Here is a 21599-nt window from a genome sequence, read left to right as displayed (position 1 = left end):
TAAGTGGTAATGGCGTTCGGCAGCTGGCCCGAAAGACGCGGGTTCGATCCCGGGCGCGGCGGTCGAATTTCGATGGAGGCTAAATTCTAGAGGCCTGTGTACTGTGCGATGTCAGTGCACGTTAAAGAACCCCAGGTGGTCGAAATTTCCGAAGCCCTTCATTACGGCATCTCTCATAGCCTGAGTCGCTTTGGGACGTTAAGCCCCCATAAACTAAACTAACGCCTAATCTGTCCACATGACCTCATTAAGCCCTATGACATCCCATTTAATACCCGCTAGTTCCTCGAACAAAACTGCTGGGCTAGCCTCACTGGATAAGGTTCTAGCGTTAAACGTTGCTATGTTCAGTTTCCATTGGCGGCCTGTCCGGAGCCAAAGATTTTCAGCACCCTTCGCTGTGTCACAGGTCTGACCACCGCCCTCGTCAGTTGCTCCGCTGCCGCTGGGGACTGCGAGCCGAGGGTTGATTGGTTTGTTCATAGAAGGTGGTGGCTAAGTTGATACACCAGGGTGGCCAAATCCTGCTGTGGTGAGGGAGCGCGTTGTAGGTTCTGCTCATCGAGATCACGCCGCACCCCAGGCCTGGTTATGCAGTTACACCGACACGAGGATTTCTTTTCTGAAACCCGGCGGAGAATTGCGAAGCACCGGAATTTAAACCCCGGTCCTCTTGCACGCTATGCGGATGCTATATCTCTACGCCAGTGCTGCTCATGAAGGCGAATCTAGTTACTCTCTATAATATATAAAGTTACTCTCTATAATATTGACATTCGTCAGAGGTTGCAGCAGCTGACTTGAAAACGGTACTCATGATCACCATTCTCCTTGAGCAGTGTGAAAAATTAGTGTGGCCCATGGAGAGAGCCACCGTCTGCTGCAAGCAATGTTCTCTCACATTTGCACTCTATACTTCTCAGGCCAAGAAAGTTCTTCACAGCAGTACCAGCGACATCGTACACAACGTCGGTGAACCGCGCCGTAAGGGAAGGGAGGAAAGTGGAAGTGAAAGAAAAGAGAAAGATCTGTCGTAGTGGAGGGCTCCGGAATAACTTTCACAACCTGGGTATCTTTAAAGTGCACTGACATCGCACAGCACAAGGGTGCCTTGCAATCGATTATTTTGCATGCGGGTCTGTTTCTGTAGTTTCGAGCAGCCGTTTTGGAGTCGCTGAGGGTGAGTTTGGCAGTAGAAGAGGAGATGGCTAGTGCAGTGGCCGCCTTCTCTGACTCTAGGAAGGTGGCGGCGCCTACGATGCTTGAGGCTAGGTGGCGGAGTTGGCTAGAGACAGCGCTGTGTGCATACGCAACGCGGCCAGTGAAGTCTGCCGCGTCTATGTGTGCCTCACCGCCGTCTTGTGTGTGATGTGTGTGGAGTGCTTTAGCGCGAGAGTCAAGCTTGGTGTCGGACTGGGTGGCCGTTATTCTTGCAGACCGGCTCATTGTACACCACGTGCTTACGGCGTGACGTAAGTGCAGGCTCCACAAGTACGCCCCCCTTTCGTTTCCCCCCTCAGCCTCCCCGCGTCGTTACCGTCGCGCAAGATTACGTTGCAGCCACGACTCCGTCTCCCCGCCCGACACACACTCCAAGCACAGCGCGTGCCTTTTCCTTCTATCTTCCTCCACTCTCTAGCATATCCTCTTTCTCTACTTTATCAACTTCATTTCCTCACCACGGCCGCTCGCATGCTCTCCACATAGAAATATCTTCTGGGGCCTTATCTTCGTCGCTATGGAAACGGGCGGTCAGTACTATCCTGGGAGGTTTCGGAGTGAGTCTCGACGCAGCCTTTGAACGCCAAGAGAAAGGTACGTCGCTTTTTCTGCTTTCTTATGCTCAAAATTTACATTCTCCCTTCCCGCTTCTTGTTCAAATCGTAGCTACGTTGCTGTTAGGAGCACTGCGATCGAATGACCCTTTGCGCCTAGCTTCCGCGTAGCATTTTTGCAAGCGTAGAATGAAGCCGTTTTCACGTGGCGCATCACTTCACATTTTGCTGCATATCTGGAGCAATAATCAATCAGCACGCTTCCTAAAGCACTGTCTCTTCAATGAATGGCGACAGTATTATGGCTTGGTCAACCGTAACTTAAACGCGATCTCATGGTGCCAGAATCCAGTGAAGCTTGTAATACAGGAGTAATTTCTCGTTGGCATCCACCCAAGCGCAACCATACGGCTACAAAGGGAAGCCGGGGTTCACAGCCGGGACCACCGCTTCACTGGAATAGTTGCTTTACGAACCGAGCTAAATGGGACGGCAAGCATATGGCAGGGCGACACCGAACTGATCAATATCCCTTTTAACAGTTTTTGTCGAATGTTTAGGAGAATCCCACAGGATGCACTACAGGGTGCAGTAGATTTGCAATATGGGAGGGAAACCAAAACCGTTTAGTACATGTTGGGTGATGAGGGAGACGATATTGGTGAAAACGGCTCTTAGGGAAGTACATTTGAGATGCGCGACTCCGTTGATTTTGAGGAAAGGAATGGCACATAACTGGCTCGGTGGGTCAGTCGACAACTCATTGACGCCTTCAGGTATGTGACAGTGGTGTCCACTAGCAAAAACTGCTTCCGCGTAATATTCCGCGCTTAGCAATACTGAATCACCGGCCATTTTATTTAGTGCTTTATTTAGTTCAGCTCAGAAACGCAATAGTCCTTAGGCTTGTGGTCATGACGCCTGGTGCGCAACTTTCTCTCGTGGTGAACATCAATTTTGGGTTGAACAGCTTTAGCAATATACGATCCTTGACTGCTTATGTTAAACTACTACTGCTTTCATTGAATTTTGATTCATTTTTAAGATTTCCTCTCCTTACCTCTTTTGTAGACCACAAGCGCGTTCCTCTCATTGGCAATCCGCGCTAATTTGCTAATTTGCTAATTTGCAACAGACTAGTTTTTTTAGCATTTATGTTCTTTACGGCGCCTTTTCAGATCTCTTCAATGGATATGCGTAACTGCCCCGTTTGCAAAGAACTGGTCCCCAACCAACTGTTCTTCACTCATATTAAAACTTGCAAAGCTCCTCAAAAGCCGAAACCAACCGAGCGGAAGCAGGTCCCCAGCCATGAGGTAAGTGTACTCATATCCATTTCTTTTTTCTTGAGCAATCCATGAATATAGAACCTTCCCGCGATAAAGACTGTCGGTGTAGGCCGAAAATGTCTCAACAGGAGTGCGGCCCGAGCGTGCTCGTGTGTGGACATCCTCGACAACATCATCCTTTATGCTGCTTGAGTAATCAGTGCAGACGTTCACACAGTGCCTTGACAGCGCCAGTTCTTCGAAGTTTCCTTTTAGTACTCAACGCGTTCTTCGCATGAATTGTCATCGCAATCACGTGACCAGAGCATATATTTGTCCCATAGACTAAATACGTGAAAATGCGGCGTTCGCGAGTTCTATTTATAAAAAAAATGTGTGCATGAATTTCGAAATGATATTTATAAATTATAAAGCCGAAATGCAAGCTCAATGAAAAACGCGAATTGTAGCAAAAAAAATTCAGGGGGGCACATTGTTGACCTAAAGTTCGGTGAGGCTAAAGCCTTTAGCGCGGTGTTGCTGCTTCTGTCACTGATGTGTGGATAAGATGTTAAGTACACAATTTTTTGTAAATTTTAAACGCTCGGGACACTGGAGGGTGCTTGGGAGGCATCCGTCTGATTCGACGCCTTTCCGCAAACACTTTCCAGCGTCCTAGAGAAGAACTACGTATGCATTGGCAGGGAGTGGTGTAGTCGTTAGCACGCTCGGCTACGGAACGCAAGAATGGGGGTTCCAGTCCAATCATGCACACAAAGATTTGTTTTTCTTATCGAGTTGAAGAGCGTAACGTACGGGCGGACGGTACGACGTCACTTCCGTTGTCGTGACTTCCGGTTGGTGGTGTAACGGACGGACAGGATCTCGACCGGGACTATGAGCCATTAAAGGCTTTCGCCTTAAAATAGCAACAACGTACAGCTCTGCCGTGGGCAGTGCTGAAGGCGCGGAACTGGAATCGCTTTATCAAACTGCGGATGGCACCGCTGTAAACGCGGTCTCCTCATTAAATGTAAGAGGCCCACTTTCTATTCATCACAGCCACCGTTCGGGTGACGAAACCGACCGAGCATTAAGAATAAATTAAAATATTATGACCTCCACTACCTGTGAGTCGCCGCTTGAACAAACGCCTTGATTCCAGGAGAAGCCAACACCCGGCGCACCAGGTTGCGGACAGAGGCAAGCGATGAGGACGATGGGTATGTTGGGTATGATGGGTATGATGGGTATTTGGGTATGAAAGCGGTGAAAGTTCACGCACCGCGCTTGGAATACGTTATTTAGCAGTCGCATGCAAATACCAGGGAGTGAATAATGTATTGTAAGCTCCAACGCATGGTTTAAAAAAGAATATACATATAACAAAAATTAGATATGTACGTTCCTTTCAGATAAGTAAACAAAAATTCTCCATCATGAACAGGATGAACTGACGCGAGCGAACGGTCCTCCCACGACTCCGTCTTGTTTAATGCAAAGTACTCGAGCTTTTCTTAATTGCGCTTACTCACATCAAGCCGCATACTCAGCCAATAGCGTTCATCTGTGTAGACGAGTAGTTACATGAGCTTGATTTTATACTGTGACGTAGACATTTGAGAAAGGCACAACGTGCAAAAGGGCCAGTTTCTACCTCCTTCCAGCAGCAACTAAGAAGAGGTATGGAAATCAGTTAGCCTGCTAGTGCTCGAGAAAAAACAGTATCGATAATAATTCCTGAACGAACACTTCCGTTTTATACTGCTCCCAAATAAACATTAAACCTCTTCTAAAAATATCGGAGAAAAACGCTCTTTAAAAACACATGAATTTCAAGTATATCTATCAGCTTCGATTACTTTCCTTTAAACGAACTGCATTGTAATGCGTTATAATTTATCTTCTCTTTCACATTTTCAGAAACACGAGACGCTTTTAAAGAAAATGTAAGTTATTGTCCATTTCGTCAGGAGATGCAATAATTTGAAAAACCAATATTCCTAAACGTACCCAGTGACTTTACAGCACAACATAGTATTGCTGACCTTGACACCACAGCCAATGAAAACTCGAGGAACAAAACTTGCATATTTGTTTTAACTTGGCGTAGAAGTTCATGTTATTATCTTCGGTTTTGTTATTGCCCTAGACATAATTACATAGTCAGACCTAATCGAATCTCAGCAAATTTATGTATGTCTTGGACTCCTCTCCTCTGCAAAACAAGAAATCAGTACACTGTACCTTTGCACTGGATCGAGCCATCGTTAATTTAACACTTTTTTGCCTTGTTTGTTCGGTGGTCCTTCTGTGCTCCGGACTGAATTGAAAACAAGAACCCAGTCGCACCTGCTACAGGTCAGACAATCTGAGCCTCAGTAAGCTAGTGTTTTAATAGTAACTCATTTATGTCCACACATTTACGTTTTCACAATCGTATACTTTTTTAGCACTTAGCGCTTGTGTACATGGTGAGGTCCTTGGAACTAAACAAGCGAAAAGAATTACAGAGCAGTTTGAAAAGCTGTCCATATAAAGCAACAGTAGCGCTTACTTTAAAGCGCCCGAACAGAATCCTAACAGGTAATTTTAAGATCCAATATATTCGCGCCAACTGCTTTATTCTCCTTCTTACGTGACGAGCCTGCAGCTTCTAAGTTGGTTAAGCGGTGCTCACAGATAACTTGCCTTCCCACTCACGACGTCAATCATAAAGAGTGATCTTCGTTGCACAGAGGCTTGCAGGCTCCAGCGGCTGTGGTTTTTTTTTTGTGCTTCCACGGCCTAAGCTACCAAAAACACAGCTACGCGGGTTCTGTTCTGAATTTCCGCTGCTCAAAGGCTTGCAGATAGTGAGAAATGAGGCCTCAAGATTGCGAAAGGTCCACGCTTTCCTGTAACCAAGTTATTCCAAGTATTGTCAGCCTTCTTATGTAATCATTGCTCTGCAAGATGAAAATTCGCATTTCGCGCATTGTGCACGTTACTGCGTCATTTCCTTTCCACAGAAACCGCTGATTTTTCGGCTGCGAAGGAGAAAGAACAGGGACACGCATGAAGAACAGAATCTAAGTTAATGCCGCGGCATCACGTGCCACAGTCCGATACCGTCTTTTAGAGCGTAAAGCTCCACTTCTCCCATGCTGTGCCTGAAGGTCATCTGGCTCTTAGATTTGACCTCTACCGGGAGGCGTGCCGCAATTGCAAAATCTCGCGTGACAGGTACTTCGATCTTCATCTTCACCTTCGTCGCCACAGCTGCGCGCTTGACAGTCACGTCCGCAGCTGCGATAGCTGCTGCTCGGCCGCTCCTCCTCGCCACCTGTGGCATGCGATGTGTCACGTGATTCGCTTTGTGCGTGTCAGTCACGTCGGCCGCTGCGCCGACCGCCGCTGTGTACAGTCGCTCAAGCACTTGTGGCACGTGATTTCCCCACGCTGAAACCATTTGCTCTCGGGGAAGTCTTCAAACAATAATGATGAACCAGAGCTAAACCCTGTCTAAGCATGCTTCACAGAGCTTTCGCTCTGTATATCCTCGCTCAGCTTAATTGAGCCACAGCCGCTTTATTCTCCTTTTGGTGTGGCTTTCGGCGCAGCCAAAGAAGGTTGCTTCAAACTCGGTGTCGATGAAGAGCTATTCAGCCCCTTCTTCAAGTCTAGCGGAGAAAAGACAGATTGAACTGTTGCAACTAGCATCAAAGTTTGCTTCATTCTGGCATTTCTGTAGTAAAAATGCGCTGAGTATTACTCTCACAACAGAAGACATGACCAGACGATTGTAATACTCACGATTGTTATACTTGTAATACTGTTGTGATTGTAACACTCAGTGCATTTCTACAACAGATATGGAATACCAAATAGCCCCAGTTGTCGCCTTGTTACCTCTGACTTTGTGTTTAACTAGTGCTCACCGGATCAGTATGAGCTTGAACACAACACACAGCAAGTTTAGTGGTTTGCAAATTTTCGCAGCGACTCGTCATTACAACTCCTTATGTTCACTTCTGCCTAACTGATGCCAAATGCGTAATTTCAAGTTTACGACTTTGTACAAAACAAATAACGACAAACAAAGTAGAACCTGCCCAACGTCACTCATAAGACTCCTCAGCAAGCTGTAGACACCCACCCGCAAGCGTCTTTTTTTTACTTTCTTGCGCGGGTGGCAGGATCAGGACCGCTACTCCTCATAGTGGTTCAGTGATAATGCCGTTCGTATGGTAAGCATGAGGTCGCGAAAACGTAGTTCCGCCTCGAAGGCCGCATTTCAGATCAGGCGATATGTAAAAGCGCCCGTGTACTGTGTGATGTCGGTGCATATCACAAATCTCCGGTAGACAAAAATTATCCGGAGCCTTCGATTACAGCCTTTCTTACTCTCTGCCGCACTGTACTCCTTCCATCATCCATTTTCACTTGACGACATTCAAGTGTCCAACATGTGCGCAGCAGCTAACGCGCTTTGCTCTTCGTCATAATGGCACGAATCAATCAATGCAACTTATTCACTAGAAAAATCTGGCTCGTCAGCTTGGGCTAAAAGCTGTGCACACAGTTTGACAAAGGCCCAGGAGACCATTACATTATTGTAGCGAAAGTAAGAAAAACAAGTTGGTACTTTAACGCAACAGGAAAGGTACACCAAGCAACAAAAGACACATATTGCAATGGCACTACAGTAAGGAAAAAGAGAAAGAAACAATACTTCGACACCAGATATACAGTATCAATATTACACTATAATGCACACAAAAACTGAGACATTGAACACTAGGCACGAAATATAAGAACAACAAATAAGGCAAAACAGAAGAATGCAAGTTACAATAACACGCATAGATTAGCTGTTAACGTTTGCATATGCATAAAATGAGTCCTCAGCTCCTTGAAACTAAAATCGGCTGTGTGCTTGTATTTTTTGCATATATGGTAGGTTATGAGATAACATGGCAGATTATGAGCCGTAGAACACATTCTTGCAAAAGGAAGAGCTTTTGAAAAATTTGCTCCTGAACGGCGTAAATAGCACCTGTCACCTTTCTGTGACATAGGACGGTAAAGTTAACAAGCGCGGTTATCGCGTTTTCCGGGCTCACAGCAGGTAATCACTTCCAGCAAAAGAGGCAGAACGCAAGCCAAGCCGTCGGCAGAGCAGACTTGCCTAGCAGGGCGTACACTGCGCTAATCTGGCGTCTGCCTGGAAACAAACAAAAAACAAGAGGCATGAGTTGTTATCGCCCCCAAGACATTTTCATGATTTCGCGAGTCCGACCAGGGTCGGTTATTAACATTCCCAACCTCTTTCAGACTCTCGCTATCACCATCGCTCGAAAATATGCACTAATGACTTCGAAAATCTACGATTCCGCGTGCTTGTTTGAAACGGGAAGTTACGTACGCTTTCATGGTATTTTCATTTCTAATGCAGCTGGATCAGCTTCTAAGAGCGCCCCCTCACGAGGCAAACAACAGGAAAGGCGGCCTACCCATGGTGAGTTGAACAAAGTTACACACTGATATTTATTGCCGCCGCGGTGGCTGAGTGGTTATGGCGCTCGGCTGCCGGCCCGAAAGACGCGGGCTCGATCCCGGCCGCGGCGGTCGATTTTCCAAGGAGGCGAAATTCTAGAGGCCCGTGTACTGTGCGATGTCAGTGCACGTTAAAGAACCCCAGGTGGTCGAAATTTCCGGAGCCCTTCACTACGGCGTCCCTCATAGCCTGAGTCGCTTCGGGACGTTAAACCCCCATAAACCAAACCATAAACCATAAACACTGATATTTATTGAAATGCTTTGCCAAAATGGCTCTTCGGAAGCGTAACAGCCAGAACGGTCGCAACTCTGTGTGTAGTATGATGATGGGTGCCTTTTTGCTGCTGCTATTTTCATGCGTCGCCAAGAAGTAGCCTTGGCAGTGCAGGTAATTAGGTGTATGCGCACCATGACGCTGGAAGGTTTGGGATTCGGGACTTGTTAAGACCCGAAGAACGGCATCAAGACAACGAAGACGATCGCAAAACTGCCATGATGATCATGATGCTGCTGGCATTAAGAAATGAAGTTCTACTAGAATAGAGTAATGCCACATAGGCGTTTACTTAGGAATTTATGACATAAGCAATCCTCTAAATCCACTCTGTTGTCCTTTCAATTCCGACGACGCATTGGTGCTCTTGCTTTCTTCCCATTACTTTCCACTGGGATGATAGCCGCTATTGTTGAAACAATGCGGCGGGAACACGATCTTCATGATTCTAGGAATAAGTATTATTACGGTTAATTCCAGTGTCAGATTCCCCTAACAGCCCTAAATAGCGTTTTCTGTTGGTAATTTTTTCTGTTTCGCTTAATTTTTCCTCAATATAATGAACGAAAAAAAATTATCTGCCGCTTAACTACTGCTTAACCTGGTTAGTGAGCAAAACCTGTTTTGTATCGGTCAAGTAGACACGGCTTGGCGTCTGTAGCGTGGAGTGCGTTTCGCACATTGGATGGGCAGCGCACGCACCCTGCCACCCTGGCAGGTGGCAGTTCAATTAATGGTTGATCGCTAGAGATTGGTCACCCAATGAACGCTTCGGCCTATTCTACCGACCTCTAACGGCAAATAGAAAGGTCAAAAGTCAACTGCTGCGACACCGTGGTGGACCACACATAAGGTAAGGCCTATGGCACACTTGACCCCTGACTCACTTGTAGGTCAGTCGGCAACGCTCTGCGAAATCGGCTTTACCTCGCGTAGTAAAGCTTTCGCTTAAAAAGCGCGCACAAAGCGGACGGAAACGGAGACGCACAAATTCCGCGCTATGCTTGCGCGTGTATTCTTACGTCCCGTTTTTGCGCGGTGTTCTTCAATGAACCTCGGCTAGTACCAGCTCACCCACAGAGCATTTCTTGAACAGCAATAAACCTTGTTTTAGCGCGGCTCCTAGTCATCCGTTCCTAGATTCAGTGGCTTGGCTCGCCGTCTTTAGTGTCATCAACCCCATCATCAAAAGCACGGCGGAGCATGAAGGACCACGATAGCGAAGGAGAAGGAAAAGGGTACGGCAGCCGCGTGAAGGCAGGATGCTCGGCGGCGACGGCGGGACCAGAGTACCGCCCACCGTCCTCTGCTTGCCGATGACCTGATCGGTAAGGTATGCGCCGTTCCGCAGATATGACGCCAGAGTAGCGTGCGCTGAGCGCGCTGGCCGTTCGCCCGGAACGAGATTCTTTGGCCGCAAAGTTACAGCGGAACTGTGCGCGCTGCCCAAGTTGAAGCCCATAGCCGCCTCCTTGCGGCACGGGGTGTTCCATATATGCGGTCCTCTTGGTTCGAGTACAGCAGCAGCTGCGCTCGCTATTCATGTTACCGAAAAGCGCAAGCGTAGGCTAATTGTTATCTTTTCTGCGACGAGATAAATAGAATTGGTCATTTAGTTTTTAATCTCTTTCGTTCGCTGTGCATAAGTGAGCACGGTAATAGTTTAGCAAGATTTATCAGCACGTTATTAAACAAAGCAGAGCAGTGGCCCGACATCGGGTGGGAAAAAGCTAAGGTTATTTTCAACTATCTGCAAAGCGAAAAACAGTTTACGACAGGCAGCCAAGCACGCCAAATGTGAGAGAATGAATATACTTATGACATGCAGTTCGATCAGCAACACGAGAGTGAAATACTTGACAGAATGACAGTGGAGTGAAGTGCGTTTGGCAAGCACTCTCCTGCAGTAAATACCCGCTTTTCAGCATTACTTAAGAAGAAGGTATATAGTACGTATACATTCCAGTAAACGCAGTGGGAGCATAAACGTTGAGGCTAAAGTAGACGCTTGCAATTCGGTTGATCGCACCACAGCGAACTAAAGCAAGGCAAATGATAAGGAAACGTAAGAACCAAAAAGAGAGCAGAGCTGGCCAGGGAACAAGCGCCCGTTAATAATATCCCATCTAAAATCAATAAGAAGCAATAGACATGGCTGCGCCCGTATGGCGAACCCAAGGTAACCGGTCGTCTCCAGCAGTAACCGAAGCATTCAAAGCACTCCTGCCGCCACAGTGGCTCAGTGGTTATGGCGCTCGGCTGCTGACACAAAAGACGCCGGTTCGATCCCGGCCACGCCGGTCGCATTTCGAAGGAGGCGAAATGCTAGAAGCCCGTCTACTGTGCGATGTAAGTGCACGTTAAGAAACTCCAGGTGGTCGAAATTTACGTATACCCTCACTACGGCGTCCCTCATAGCCTGAGTCGCTTTGGGACCTTAAACCCCGTAAACCAAACTATACCACAGCATTCTAAGAGAAAAAAATCCAAGTATGGCGGGGTGCAGAGAATCTTACAGCCATAATGAAATAAATTTAAAGTAACCATGCAAGCAACAACATCAGCATGATTGTAATCGTAATTCAGAATTAATAATAATAATAATAATTGGTTTTTTGAGGAAAGGAAATGGCGCAGTATCTGTATCATATATCGTTGGACACCTGAACCGCGCCGTTAGGGAAGGGATAAGGGAGGGAGTGAAAGAAGAAAGGAAGAAGGAGCTGCCGTAGTGGAGGGCTACGGAATAATTTCGACCACCTGGGGATCTTTAACGTGCACTGACATCGCACAGCACACGGGCGCCTTAGCGTTTTTCCTCCATAAAAACGCAGCCGCCGGGGTCGGGTTTGAACCCGGGAACTCCGAATCAGTAGTCGAGCGCCCTAACCACTGAGCCACCGCGGCGGGTCAGAATTACCGCAAAAAAAAAGTAGTTCTTATGGGTTCGGTTCGCTCTTGTAGCCTAACCGAAGCATAATTCCTTCTCGGCTATCTTATCAAACAAGAAAGGCGCGTAAAGGTTTCCTCGCATTTTTTTCATTTTTCCTATATTTTTGGCCAAGTGTAAAATTCAGTTTGTTTTTCTTTTCGTTTCTTTTACGTTAACTGTATTAAATGCAGTGTCAAAATTAATTTTAGTATATTTAACATAATCGTGGAACTGCTATTTGGATAGAACGTCTACAAGCTACGTCTACAAGGAAGCATGATTCACACTAAGTGGAAAGTATCAGTTTTGCGTCACGCCAATTCTAGTCACATCTTCAGATTGCAACAGACAGCGGAAAACCAGATTAAGCGGGGGATATAGCTAGTGTGGTGTGCCAACTAATTTGCGATTGTCCTAGCGCACCTTCGTCGCATTGAGTTGAACCTAGTAAATCGTTCATCATTTTTAAGCCCCAGCCCATTCCATTATTCGTGTTTCAATAAAAGACAAGTTGAACAGTTGCAACTAGCAACAAAGCTTGCTTTCTTATGATTATGTGTTTTCTTTCTTTTCACATGGTCGATATGAACTTGAACAAGACACGTAGGAGCTTTTTATTTTCAAGCGATGTTTATTGCCTCAGGGTATAAAGGTGCTGAAATAATAGATGAGGAAGATGCTTAAATAAATGAAGGTGGGCTGATCTAATGAAATCAAGTAGTGAATGGTGATATGGACCCTGTGTCCAGGCAATATAGGAATCCGGATTGTTCGGTGAGAGACCCATCGCCGCCAGGTTTCGAATTCTCGTCGCCTTCAGCGCCGAGAAAATCCACAACAGGTGGTGGATATCCGCCTCACAGTCTCTGAACGTAGGAGCTTTAGTGGGGCGAATTTTTGCAGCGACTGGTCATTCCAACTCCGGGTCTTCACATGAGCCCAAGTGATGCAACCTGCGAAATTTTATTTTTATGCAGTTGTGCACAACAAATCGTATACTCATTTCTTTTAGTTGGCACTGCCTCTACTAACAATGTTGACACTGAGAAGCAGGGAAAAAGAAACCTCGATGAGCGGTGCCATCAGTTATTTCGAAACATGGTTCTTCCCTAGAAACAAAAAGGAAAAGCAGCTCGTAGTAGCCGAAAGCAATCACTGACTTGCCCTGCTTTACTTACCTGAGTGGGACATGAAGGTCCTAGCTTCAGTACGAATCCTCATTTATCGCAGAGGACAGTTTTGAAGGCACTTTTCAAGTTCATGAAGGACTCAGGACTGAGTGCAAGGTTGTGAGCTTTCAGTGTGTGCCCTGTGTACCCTGCAAGCAATGGCCAATGGACATGTGGAAAAGTGATCATCTCGCTTTGTTCTCTCCCCTTTCTATCTCTCCCTCCGTTCCCCTTCCCACGTGTAGGGTAGCATACCGGGCGCTGCCTAGTTAACCTCCCTGCCTTTTCGTTTGTCTTTCTCTCTCTCTCTATCATTTCTGCAGGAACGGCATCCGGACACGTGGATTGCCTAATATGTCGGTTGCTCCCACTTGCTACACTATTTAGCTTCCTTATTCGCAAGTGTTTTCAGCTAAATAACCGCACCTGAAGAGCCTTATTGCTTATAGACCTCTCGTTCAATAAACTGGCAGTGCATACTTTGTATGTAGACGTAGACTTTGCTGATATGTTCCTCTTTCTACGGCTTTGTTTAAAGGAGATGCCTCTAAGTCCAACTGACGAGCCTCCTCAGCGGTCTATGGATGTCCACCCTGTAAGTGACCTTCGTTTTACTATCTTCCGCATGAGCAACCTGGGTACGCGAGAGCTACCCTCTGCGATGGTTCGTTGACTATGCCGTTCGACTAGCTCGCGCAACGTCGCTTAACCGAAGCCCTTCTGCGAAGGCTGCTATTCAGTGAAAATGATAGGCAAAAGAGTCCTTGTATCGTGTGAAGTGAGAGCTGATCGAGAAATCCAGACCATTCAAAATTCATCTGGAACCCACCATGACAGCCGCTCTTTCTCTCTCCCTGCCTTCACCACCTACATCATCCCTTCTCATTTGACAACTTTCGAGTGTTTATCATGTGTGGCACAGTTCAATGCGCATCGCATTTCTTGATAACCGCACCACTATCCACAACCGGCGTCTACGCAATGCATGCTCTCATGAGATGCGTGAGGGGGCTCACAGGTCGCCTGTCTTGTTACTGGAGGAGTGAAAAATAGAGGTGGGTGAGGAGAAAGGTAAAGTTTCCTATCATAGTACGAGGTGGTTCAGTCTCTTGATCAATTAATAAAACCCATTTCCACGTGCATTGAATTTGTTCGCGATTTTGCATGTTCCTATGGAAATCCGTCAACCCCTTAACGTATTCGACTGAGCTATTGTCGTAAGGGCAATTTAATTTGTTAGTAGCATAGTTATCCTTTCCTAAAACGTTTTGTAGGTTTTTGACCGTAGCACTGCGTGGCGGACGGGGGAGCGAAGAGGTGAGAGATCGAAAGGGGAAGGCGAGGAGATGCGCAGAAAGCGATATAAAGATACATAGATAATTATTAGCCATCCCCATGCATCAGGGCAGTGCCAAGTGTCACCTTGCATAAATTCGTAGCGTGCTAAATTTCTAAACTGTCAATTTTCTTCCCATTTCTGAACTACACTCTTGACCTTTTCCACCAGTTCTCTAGTCGCTTCTAACTTGATGTTGCTTTTTTTGAAAATTGAGAACATTCTAGCTACTCTGAAACCCTAGTGCTTCGCGCATTTCTGCGGTGGCATCGTGCACTGAAATTTGGATAAGATTATGTTCCATCGTTTCTTTGTCTTTCACGCAGCAGCAGCAAACGTCGTCCGTGGTTCAAACGTTTTGACGGTAACACCTCGTGCTCGAAAACCCAGCCCTAGCCTCTGAATGTAAAGTAGTCTCTTTGGAATTCTCAAAAAAGTTTTCCCGTTTAATGCTAGATTTAGCCGTTCTATAGAGCTCCAACGTCGGCTTATCCAGCATTTCCTTTTGCAAGTGAACATTTTCTCAGGATCATTCTTTCGGTTTCAACGCTGTCTTAGTATCGGTTTCTTCCCTTTGATATTTGTATTCATTAGCAAGCCATCTAGTTTTCTGCCTCCATGTAGTATCGACACCAGGTCGGTGTAAGTAGCGGAAAATTTTTGCCACGCATCATTTCTCATTGATGTGCCTCAACTGTTCTTCATACCGAACCTTACTTCTTGCCTCTCGCGCTTCGAACGTTGATCACCACAAATCACCTCGAACTGTTTCATTGGTATTGTTCGCATGTGGCTCCAGGGCAAGCCTACCAACTGAAGTGTGTGTTATTTCAAGTGCGGGATTTGTGACAGGTCCCTAGCACACCACAGCATTTGCAAACGACAAACCGAGTACCAAGGCGCCATTCCATATTCCCAGAAAAACTTCACATTTGCTATATCTCTAAAGCGCGGAATTCTTCAAGACAGCTGCTTTTTGTTATCCTTCCTCTATAATTTACTCTCATGTACTCTCTGCCGTCATTTATCCAGACACCAAGGTACTTGTACGCCTTAGCTATAAGTAACGCTAAGCATTGTAGCGGGATCGGAACAGGCTCCTTCCTCATTATAAACCATGACTCCCGATGTTTCAGTGCTAAATCTCAGTCCTAGAGCCTCCACCTTTTTTCGCAAATGCTTCTAAGTCTCGAAGGTCTTTCGCGCCGTCTGCTAGAGGACAGCAGACATCGGCATATACCAATTGTCTCTTGCTTTGCCCCATCGACACAACCACACATAAAACCCATTCTGCTCTGCGTTTTTATGGAGGAAAAACGCTAAGGCGCCCGTGTGCTGTGCGATGTCAGTGCACGTTAAAGATCCCCAGGTGGTCGAAATTATTCCGGAGCCCTCCACTACGGCACCTTTCTTCCTTTCTTCTTTCACTCCCTCCCTTATCCCTTCCCTTACGGCGCGGTTCAGGTGTCCAACGATAAATGAGACAGATACTGCACCATTCCCCCCCCCCCAAAAAAAAAAACAATTAAAAAAAATTTCTATCTTCCGTTCAGTCTATCGGGTGTAGAGCAGGAAGAGGAGTGGCGATTAAGTACACCTCCGCCTAAGTCTCTCTTTAAGCACAACTCTTTCTGCTGTTTTCATTTCCTGCCAATTTCCAGTTGCGTTCTTCTCCTTGTGAATGTCTTTTAATAAACATATTGTTTCACAACCCGCACCCCCTTTTCATAAAATCTGTCATCACAGGGTGTGGTTCAAGTTGCCGTAAGCCCCTTTTATATCTAAAAACGCCAACCACAGTGGTCGTTCCTCGCATGCTGCAGTTTCGATGCGTTAGGTGACTGCGAAGAAGTTGTAGACTTATCCACGTCCTTTTCTGAATACAATCTTCAGTTCTCCCAAAGACTCCGCCTCTTCAGTCCAGCCTTGCAATTGACCCTTGATGGCTTGCATTGCTATTCGGTACAACACAAATGTCACCTTAGAGGCCTTTAGAACTGCATCACATGCCCATGATGTATTGGAGAGCTTTCGAATGACTTTTCTACCGCCTGTGATATGGTCATCAAATGACGGTCTCATATGTCAAATTTTGTGCTGCATGTGATGTTAACACGGACCAGCTTCGCTTCCTCTGCACGCAAATATTACGATTAATCTGTTATGTTTGAACCCAATACTATCTATTCCTTCCTTGTCTATTTGCATAACAGTCAGCCTTTCATATAAATTTTCCGTCATTATGTAGTAGTCAATGCTTAAGTGGAAAGCATCCGATTCCTCGGTGATAACGTCTTCACGTTTCACTTTCCTATTTACTATAATAAGATCATTCTGCTCACACATAGTCGACATCATTTTTACGCTGCAGTTTATGTATACACCCAGTTCATCTATATGAGTGCTCACAGCATAACAGCATAAGAACACAGCATAAGAACATCTCCTTTGTTTCACATTGGTTTCATATCTTCGGATAGACATTTCATCAAATCTTCGTTTCTCACTTTGTTGTTTCTTCGCGTCCACAAATACGCTACACCTAATAGCATTTCTTTGCCTTCAATGTTACATTTACCGCATACATATCCCTCACATTGTTTAATTGCTCTTTTTCAAATGAACCCATGCGTAAGCAACATTCCTATTCCTCCCCCTTTTCGATCTGCGCCATGGCTATCGCACCCTTCCTATCTATAGCCTGGAAAAATACAGAGCTTCTTCGAGGTCCTTAGGGCGCGTTTTATTGAGCAAATACATTGCTATGGTCGCTGCTTCTAACTGTTGTTTCATTTCAAGCCACTCTGTTGGCGCTCTTCCTGTGTGCATTGTTATAAAAGATATACTGTTGACCTTATCTCTCTTCTTCTTCTGGTTTCTTGTAAGATTTCACTCACACTGCTTTGCGCGCTTCATCTCATTACTGGCGTCTGGGCCCTCCAGCCCCCTTTTGTACTCTGCACAAACGTCTTCGCAGCGTATTACCGGTTTAGGCCCCGAAACCTGGTCGTCTCGCATTACTCCGTCTTCCTGAACGCCTTCGGACTCCCTAAAAAACCTGTTGAAGTCGCCATCATATTGTTCCGCCCACGCCGTAGTTAAATCTGATGCCATCCCATTGGACTGCTTTTTTGCGTCCCGCCACTCGCAGCTCTTTGCTAATTTTCAATGCCTCAACATGCATTTCATGTCCCAGCTTCCATTCGCCTTTTATTCTCTCCCTCTTGGGGCCTCTCTCTATCACCACTTCGTTTGAAAACGCGGAAATCAACTTGAAATGTGTTTGTGTGTCTGTTTGTTTGAAACAGAAGGTCATGTATGCTTACGTAGTATCTTCATTTTGTATTGCAGCTCGATGAGCAACTCAAGGAGGCACTACGAGAGATAAGCGACCTGAAAAGCAAGAACGCAAAGGTGAGAGGAACGAACTTACACGCAAATATTTATTCCAAAGTCAAGCAAGCATGCTTGTTCGAAAGTGTAACACGCAAAACGTCCGCAGCACAGTGGGTATCGTGACAGTGGTGGCCTCCTTGTTGTCGTTATTTTCATGCGACGGCACTCAAGAGTCCGGAATCTTGCAGGGAGCCTTAGCAGTGCAGATAAATGGGTGCGAACGAGTGCATATAAAGCAGTTTAGGCAATGGAACTGGAGACTTTGGAATGTCGAATTGGTTAAGATGCGTACAATAACATCAAGGCGACGAAGAAAATCACAAGACACCGATGTAGATTATGGTACCAGCATCAATAAATGAAAGATCTGCAGTGTGGAAGGAAAAGTCACAGAAATGTTTGTTTAGGAATTACACCATACGCAGTCGCTGGTATCATATTTGTTACCTCTTTTTATCCAATGGCGCATTTATGCTCGTTCTTTCTTCCCATTACGCTTCTCAAGGAACGTAGTCATTGCAGATCCGCACCACGAGATTGAAATAACAAAAAGTATAATAATTTGATGAAGTGCATTTCACATGTACTCTCCTGCCATTGACACCAACTTACCAATATATCTCAATACAGCTGACCCGAAACACGCGGGTTCGATCCCGGCCACGGTGGTCGAATTTGGATGGGGGCGAAATTTCAGAGGCCCGTGTACTGTGCGATGTCAGTGCACGTTAAAGAACCCCAGGTAGTCGAAATTTCCGGAGCCCTTCACTATGACGTCCCTCACAGCCTGAGTCGCTTTGGCGCGCTAAACCCCCATAAACCATATATCAAAAAAAAATTATATGCTAGCTGTAGCTTGCCAGTCCCCAAATATGGGGCATAAACTTGGAGGCTAAACAAAACGATTGAAATTAAATTGAGAACCGCGCAGAGAACTATGGCAAGGCAAATCATAAGAGAACATAAAGGGACAAAAAGGATGCAGATTGAATCAGGGAAAAGGCGGTAACGAGTTATATCTAAGCCAAGACAAATGGGCTCGTGGCATGGCATGCAATGTGGAGCCAAGATAACCGATGGTCCTAAAGTGTAACGGAATGCGTTCCAAGAGAAACAAGCTTATTAGAGGCTGGCCGAAAGCCCAGTGTCTGGATGGAGATTGGAAATGTTGTGGAGGCAAGGAGGCTGCTCCCGGCACAAGGAGGTTAATTGGCAGAGGTAGACGGAAAAATGTTTTGTGATCGAATGTACGTATTTACGACCGTTATGATAATGATGATCATAAAAACATTGAGCTATTCGCAATTTTCTACTTGTGTTGATATTTCTCTGCTAAAGTTAGACTCAAATATTAAACATTTTTGGACTTATTAAGTAATGAACCATGTACACCTAATTTCAGTGGCGAGTTTTCTTTCTTAAGATAATTATATAGACGTTATAATACTTGACTGAGCCCGTCGTATTCGTTTACGACAGTTCATTTCTTACTGAATTTCATCATGATGCCCCTTTGGTTCCGGTTTCATCAACGGAACTATCACTGTGAAGCGCAAGGCGTGCTTAGGACACGCGAAGCACGAATAAATCTGCATTATAGCCTCTGATACGTCGCTTGTTGTCATCATGGCTCTTGAAGCATGCTGGCTTAAATCGTTGTCGAGAAATCAAACTACGTATCAGTGATTACACCACAGTTTCTCGAACACTCCTTAGGCGCCATTGCTATCATTTGAGCGTTAACCCCGAAACCGAAACAGTATCAAGGGTTACTGGAGAATACCTAAATAATCTGTGAATCGATTATGGCATTGCCTTGCTGAGTCACTCAGGGGGTGAACTGCAAATCATGATCAAAGAGTTAGACACGCAAAGCAGAACGATGGGTCTAAAAGTTAACATGCAGAAAACCAAAGTAACGTTCAACCGTCTAGCAAGGGAACAGCAGTTTACAACTGGCTGCGAGGTGCTAGAAGTGGTAAAGGAATACGTCTGCTTAGGTCATGTAGTGACAGCTAATCCGGATCATCAGAGGGAAATAACTAGAAGGGTAAGATTCGGGTGGAGCGCATATGGCAGGTTCTCTCAGATCATGAATATAAGTTTACCAATATTCCTCAAGAGAAAAGTGTACAACAGCTGTATCTTACCGGTACTCACCTCTGGGGCAGAAACGTGGAGGCTAACGAAAAGGGTTCAGCTTATGTTAAGGACAATGCAGCGAGTTATGAAAAGAAAAAGAATAGGTGTAACTTTAAAAGACCGGAAGCGGGCAGAGTTGGTGAGGGAGAAAATGCGTGTTAATGACATCCTAGCGGAAATCAAGAAGAAGAAATGCGAAGGCAAGATAACCGCTGGTCCTTAGGGGTCGCGGAGTAGATTCCAAGAGAAGGCAAGCATAGCAGAGAGCGGCAGAAGGTTAGGTGGGCGGATGAGATTAAGAAGTTTGCAGGCATAGGGTGGGCGCAGCTGGCAAAAGACTAATTGGAGACACATGGGACAGGCCTTTGCCCTGTACTGGGTGTAGGCAGGCTGATGATGATTACGATGATGCTGATGCTTCACAACTCCGCAAATAACACCACTCGCTGCCTTTGTGAAATAAGAGCGTAAACTTTGCAAGTGCAGTAGTGACGCCTCCCAGTTCCCCGCAGGTGGTCGCTTCGAGCGAAATGGAAGGAACGTCAGCCGAAACGTCGCCAAGGCAGACTTGGCTAGCTGGGAGTACACTGCGCTAATCTGTAGTCTCTCTGGAAACAAAACAGCGCCAGTTCTTGAGAAGTTACCACCTGTCCAAGGCACCTTCACGAGTCGGATTAGTCGCTTATTAGCATTCTGTTCCTCTTACTGCCTCTCTCTTTCACCACATCATTTGAAAATGCGGAAGTGAGTTTGAAATGTGTTTTTTGCGTCTGTATATGTTTAAAAGGGAAGGTCATGTATACTTACGTGGTATCTTCTTTATATTGCAGCTTGCTGATGATCTCACAGAGGCAGAGATAGAGATAAGGGACCTGAAAAAAGAACACTCAACGGTGAGACAAGCGAATCTGCATGCAGATATTTGTTTCACAACTCTTATAAAATGCTTGTTCGTAAGTTTAGCAGGAAGAACAGTCGCAACCGTTTGGGTAGTGTGACAGTGATGGCTTATTTGTTATTATTGTTTTGTTGCGATGGTATTCAAGAGTCCGTGTCTTTCAGGCAGCCTTAGCACTGCAGCTAACAGCTGTGCGGCTAAAAGAGTTTGCCTAACGACGCTGGAGGTTTTGGATTGCAGTATTGTTTAAGCTACAAACAGCTGTATCAAGGCGATGAAAAAAATCACGATATACTGGTGATGTTCATGATGGTGCCAGCATCAAGAAATGAAAGTTCTGCAACATAAAAGTTGAGGGCACATAGTGGTTTATTTAGGGATTAAGTCATATGCAGTCGCCTGTATTCAACTTCGGGCCCCTTTATATCAAATGGCGCATTCCTGATCTTTCCTCCTATTACTCTTCTCTATGAAGGGAAGCCACCTTTGTAGAAACGGTGTGGCCAGAACGTGAAGTTCATGATGCAACGTAAATGTATTATAACAGGCAAATCCGGTGTTACAGAATCCCATAACGGCGTATGAACGGACTGATTTTGTCCCATGCTCTTTTTGTCGCTTAATTTTCTAGCAATCAACCAAGTCGTAACAGTGCGCACAAATGGAACGGAAGTGGAGACGCACAAACTGCGCTTTGTGTCTGTGCGTTTATTATTGTGCTCAGTTTACGCGCCCACTTTGCCTTGAAGGCTGTAAAAGTTTTCGCTCACCCGGGCGCACATTCTTGTGCAGCAGTAACTATTTCTTGTTTTGCGCATCGAAAGGGGTAGAAATGGCCGCATTGTTTTCAATGCATTTCTTGCGCTTC

The 21599-nt window shown here is 45.7% G+C and overlaps 1 protein-coding gene across 1 annotated transcript in view; it reads left to right on the top strand.

The window, feature by feature from the left end:
- Nucleotides 1-1687: 1687 nt before the first annotated feature.
- The window catches only part of LOC144103667 (uncharacterized), a 28141-nt gene continuing 8229 nt past the window's right edge, over nt 1688-21599 (top strand). Inside the window, exons 1-8 of the mRNA XM_077636327.1 lie at nt 1688-1815; nt 2954-3091; nt 4209-4266; nt 4967-4992; nt 8481-8543; nt 13498-13554; nt 17647-17709; nt 20664-20726. Coding sequence (XP_077492453.1) covers nt 2963-3091; nt 4209-4266; nt 4967-4992; nt 8481-8543; nt 13498-13554; nt 17647-17709; nt 20664-20726 — 459 coding nt within the window. The 5' untranslated portion in view covers nt 1688-1815; nt 2954-2962. The remainder of the gene's footprint in view (nt 1816-2953; nt 3092-4208; nt 4267-4966; nt 4993-8480; nt 8544-13497; nt 13555-17646; nt 17710-20663; nt 20727-21599) is intronic.

Source organism: Amblyomma americanum, chromosome 9, assembly GCF_052857255.1.
Source record: "Amblyomma americanum isolate KBUSLIRL-KWMA chromosome 9, ASM5285725v1, whole genome shotgun sequence".
Lineage (NCBI taxonomy): Eukaryota > Metazoa > Arthropoda > Arachnida > Ixodida > Ixodidae > Amblyomma > Amblyomma americanum.
The sequence above is the reverse complement of the archived record's forward strand: the minus strand, read 5'-3'. Positions and strand labels throughout refer to the sequence as shown.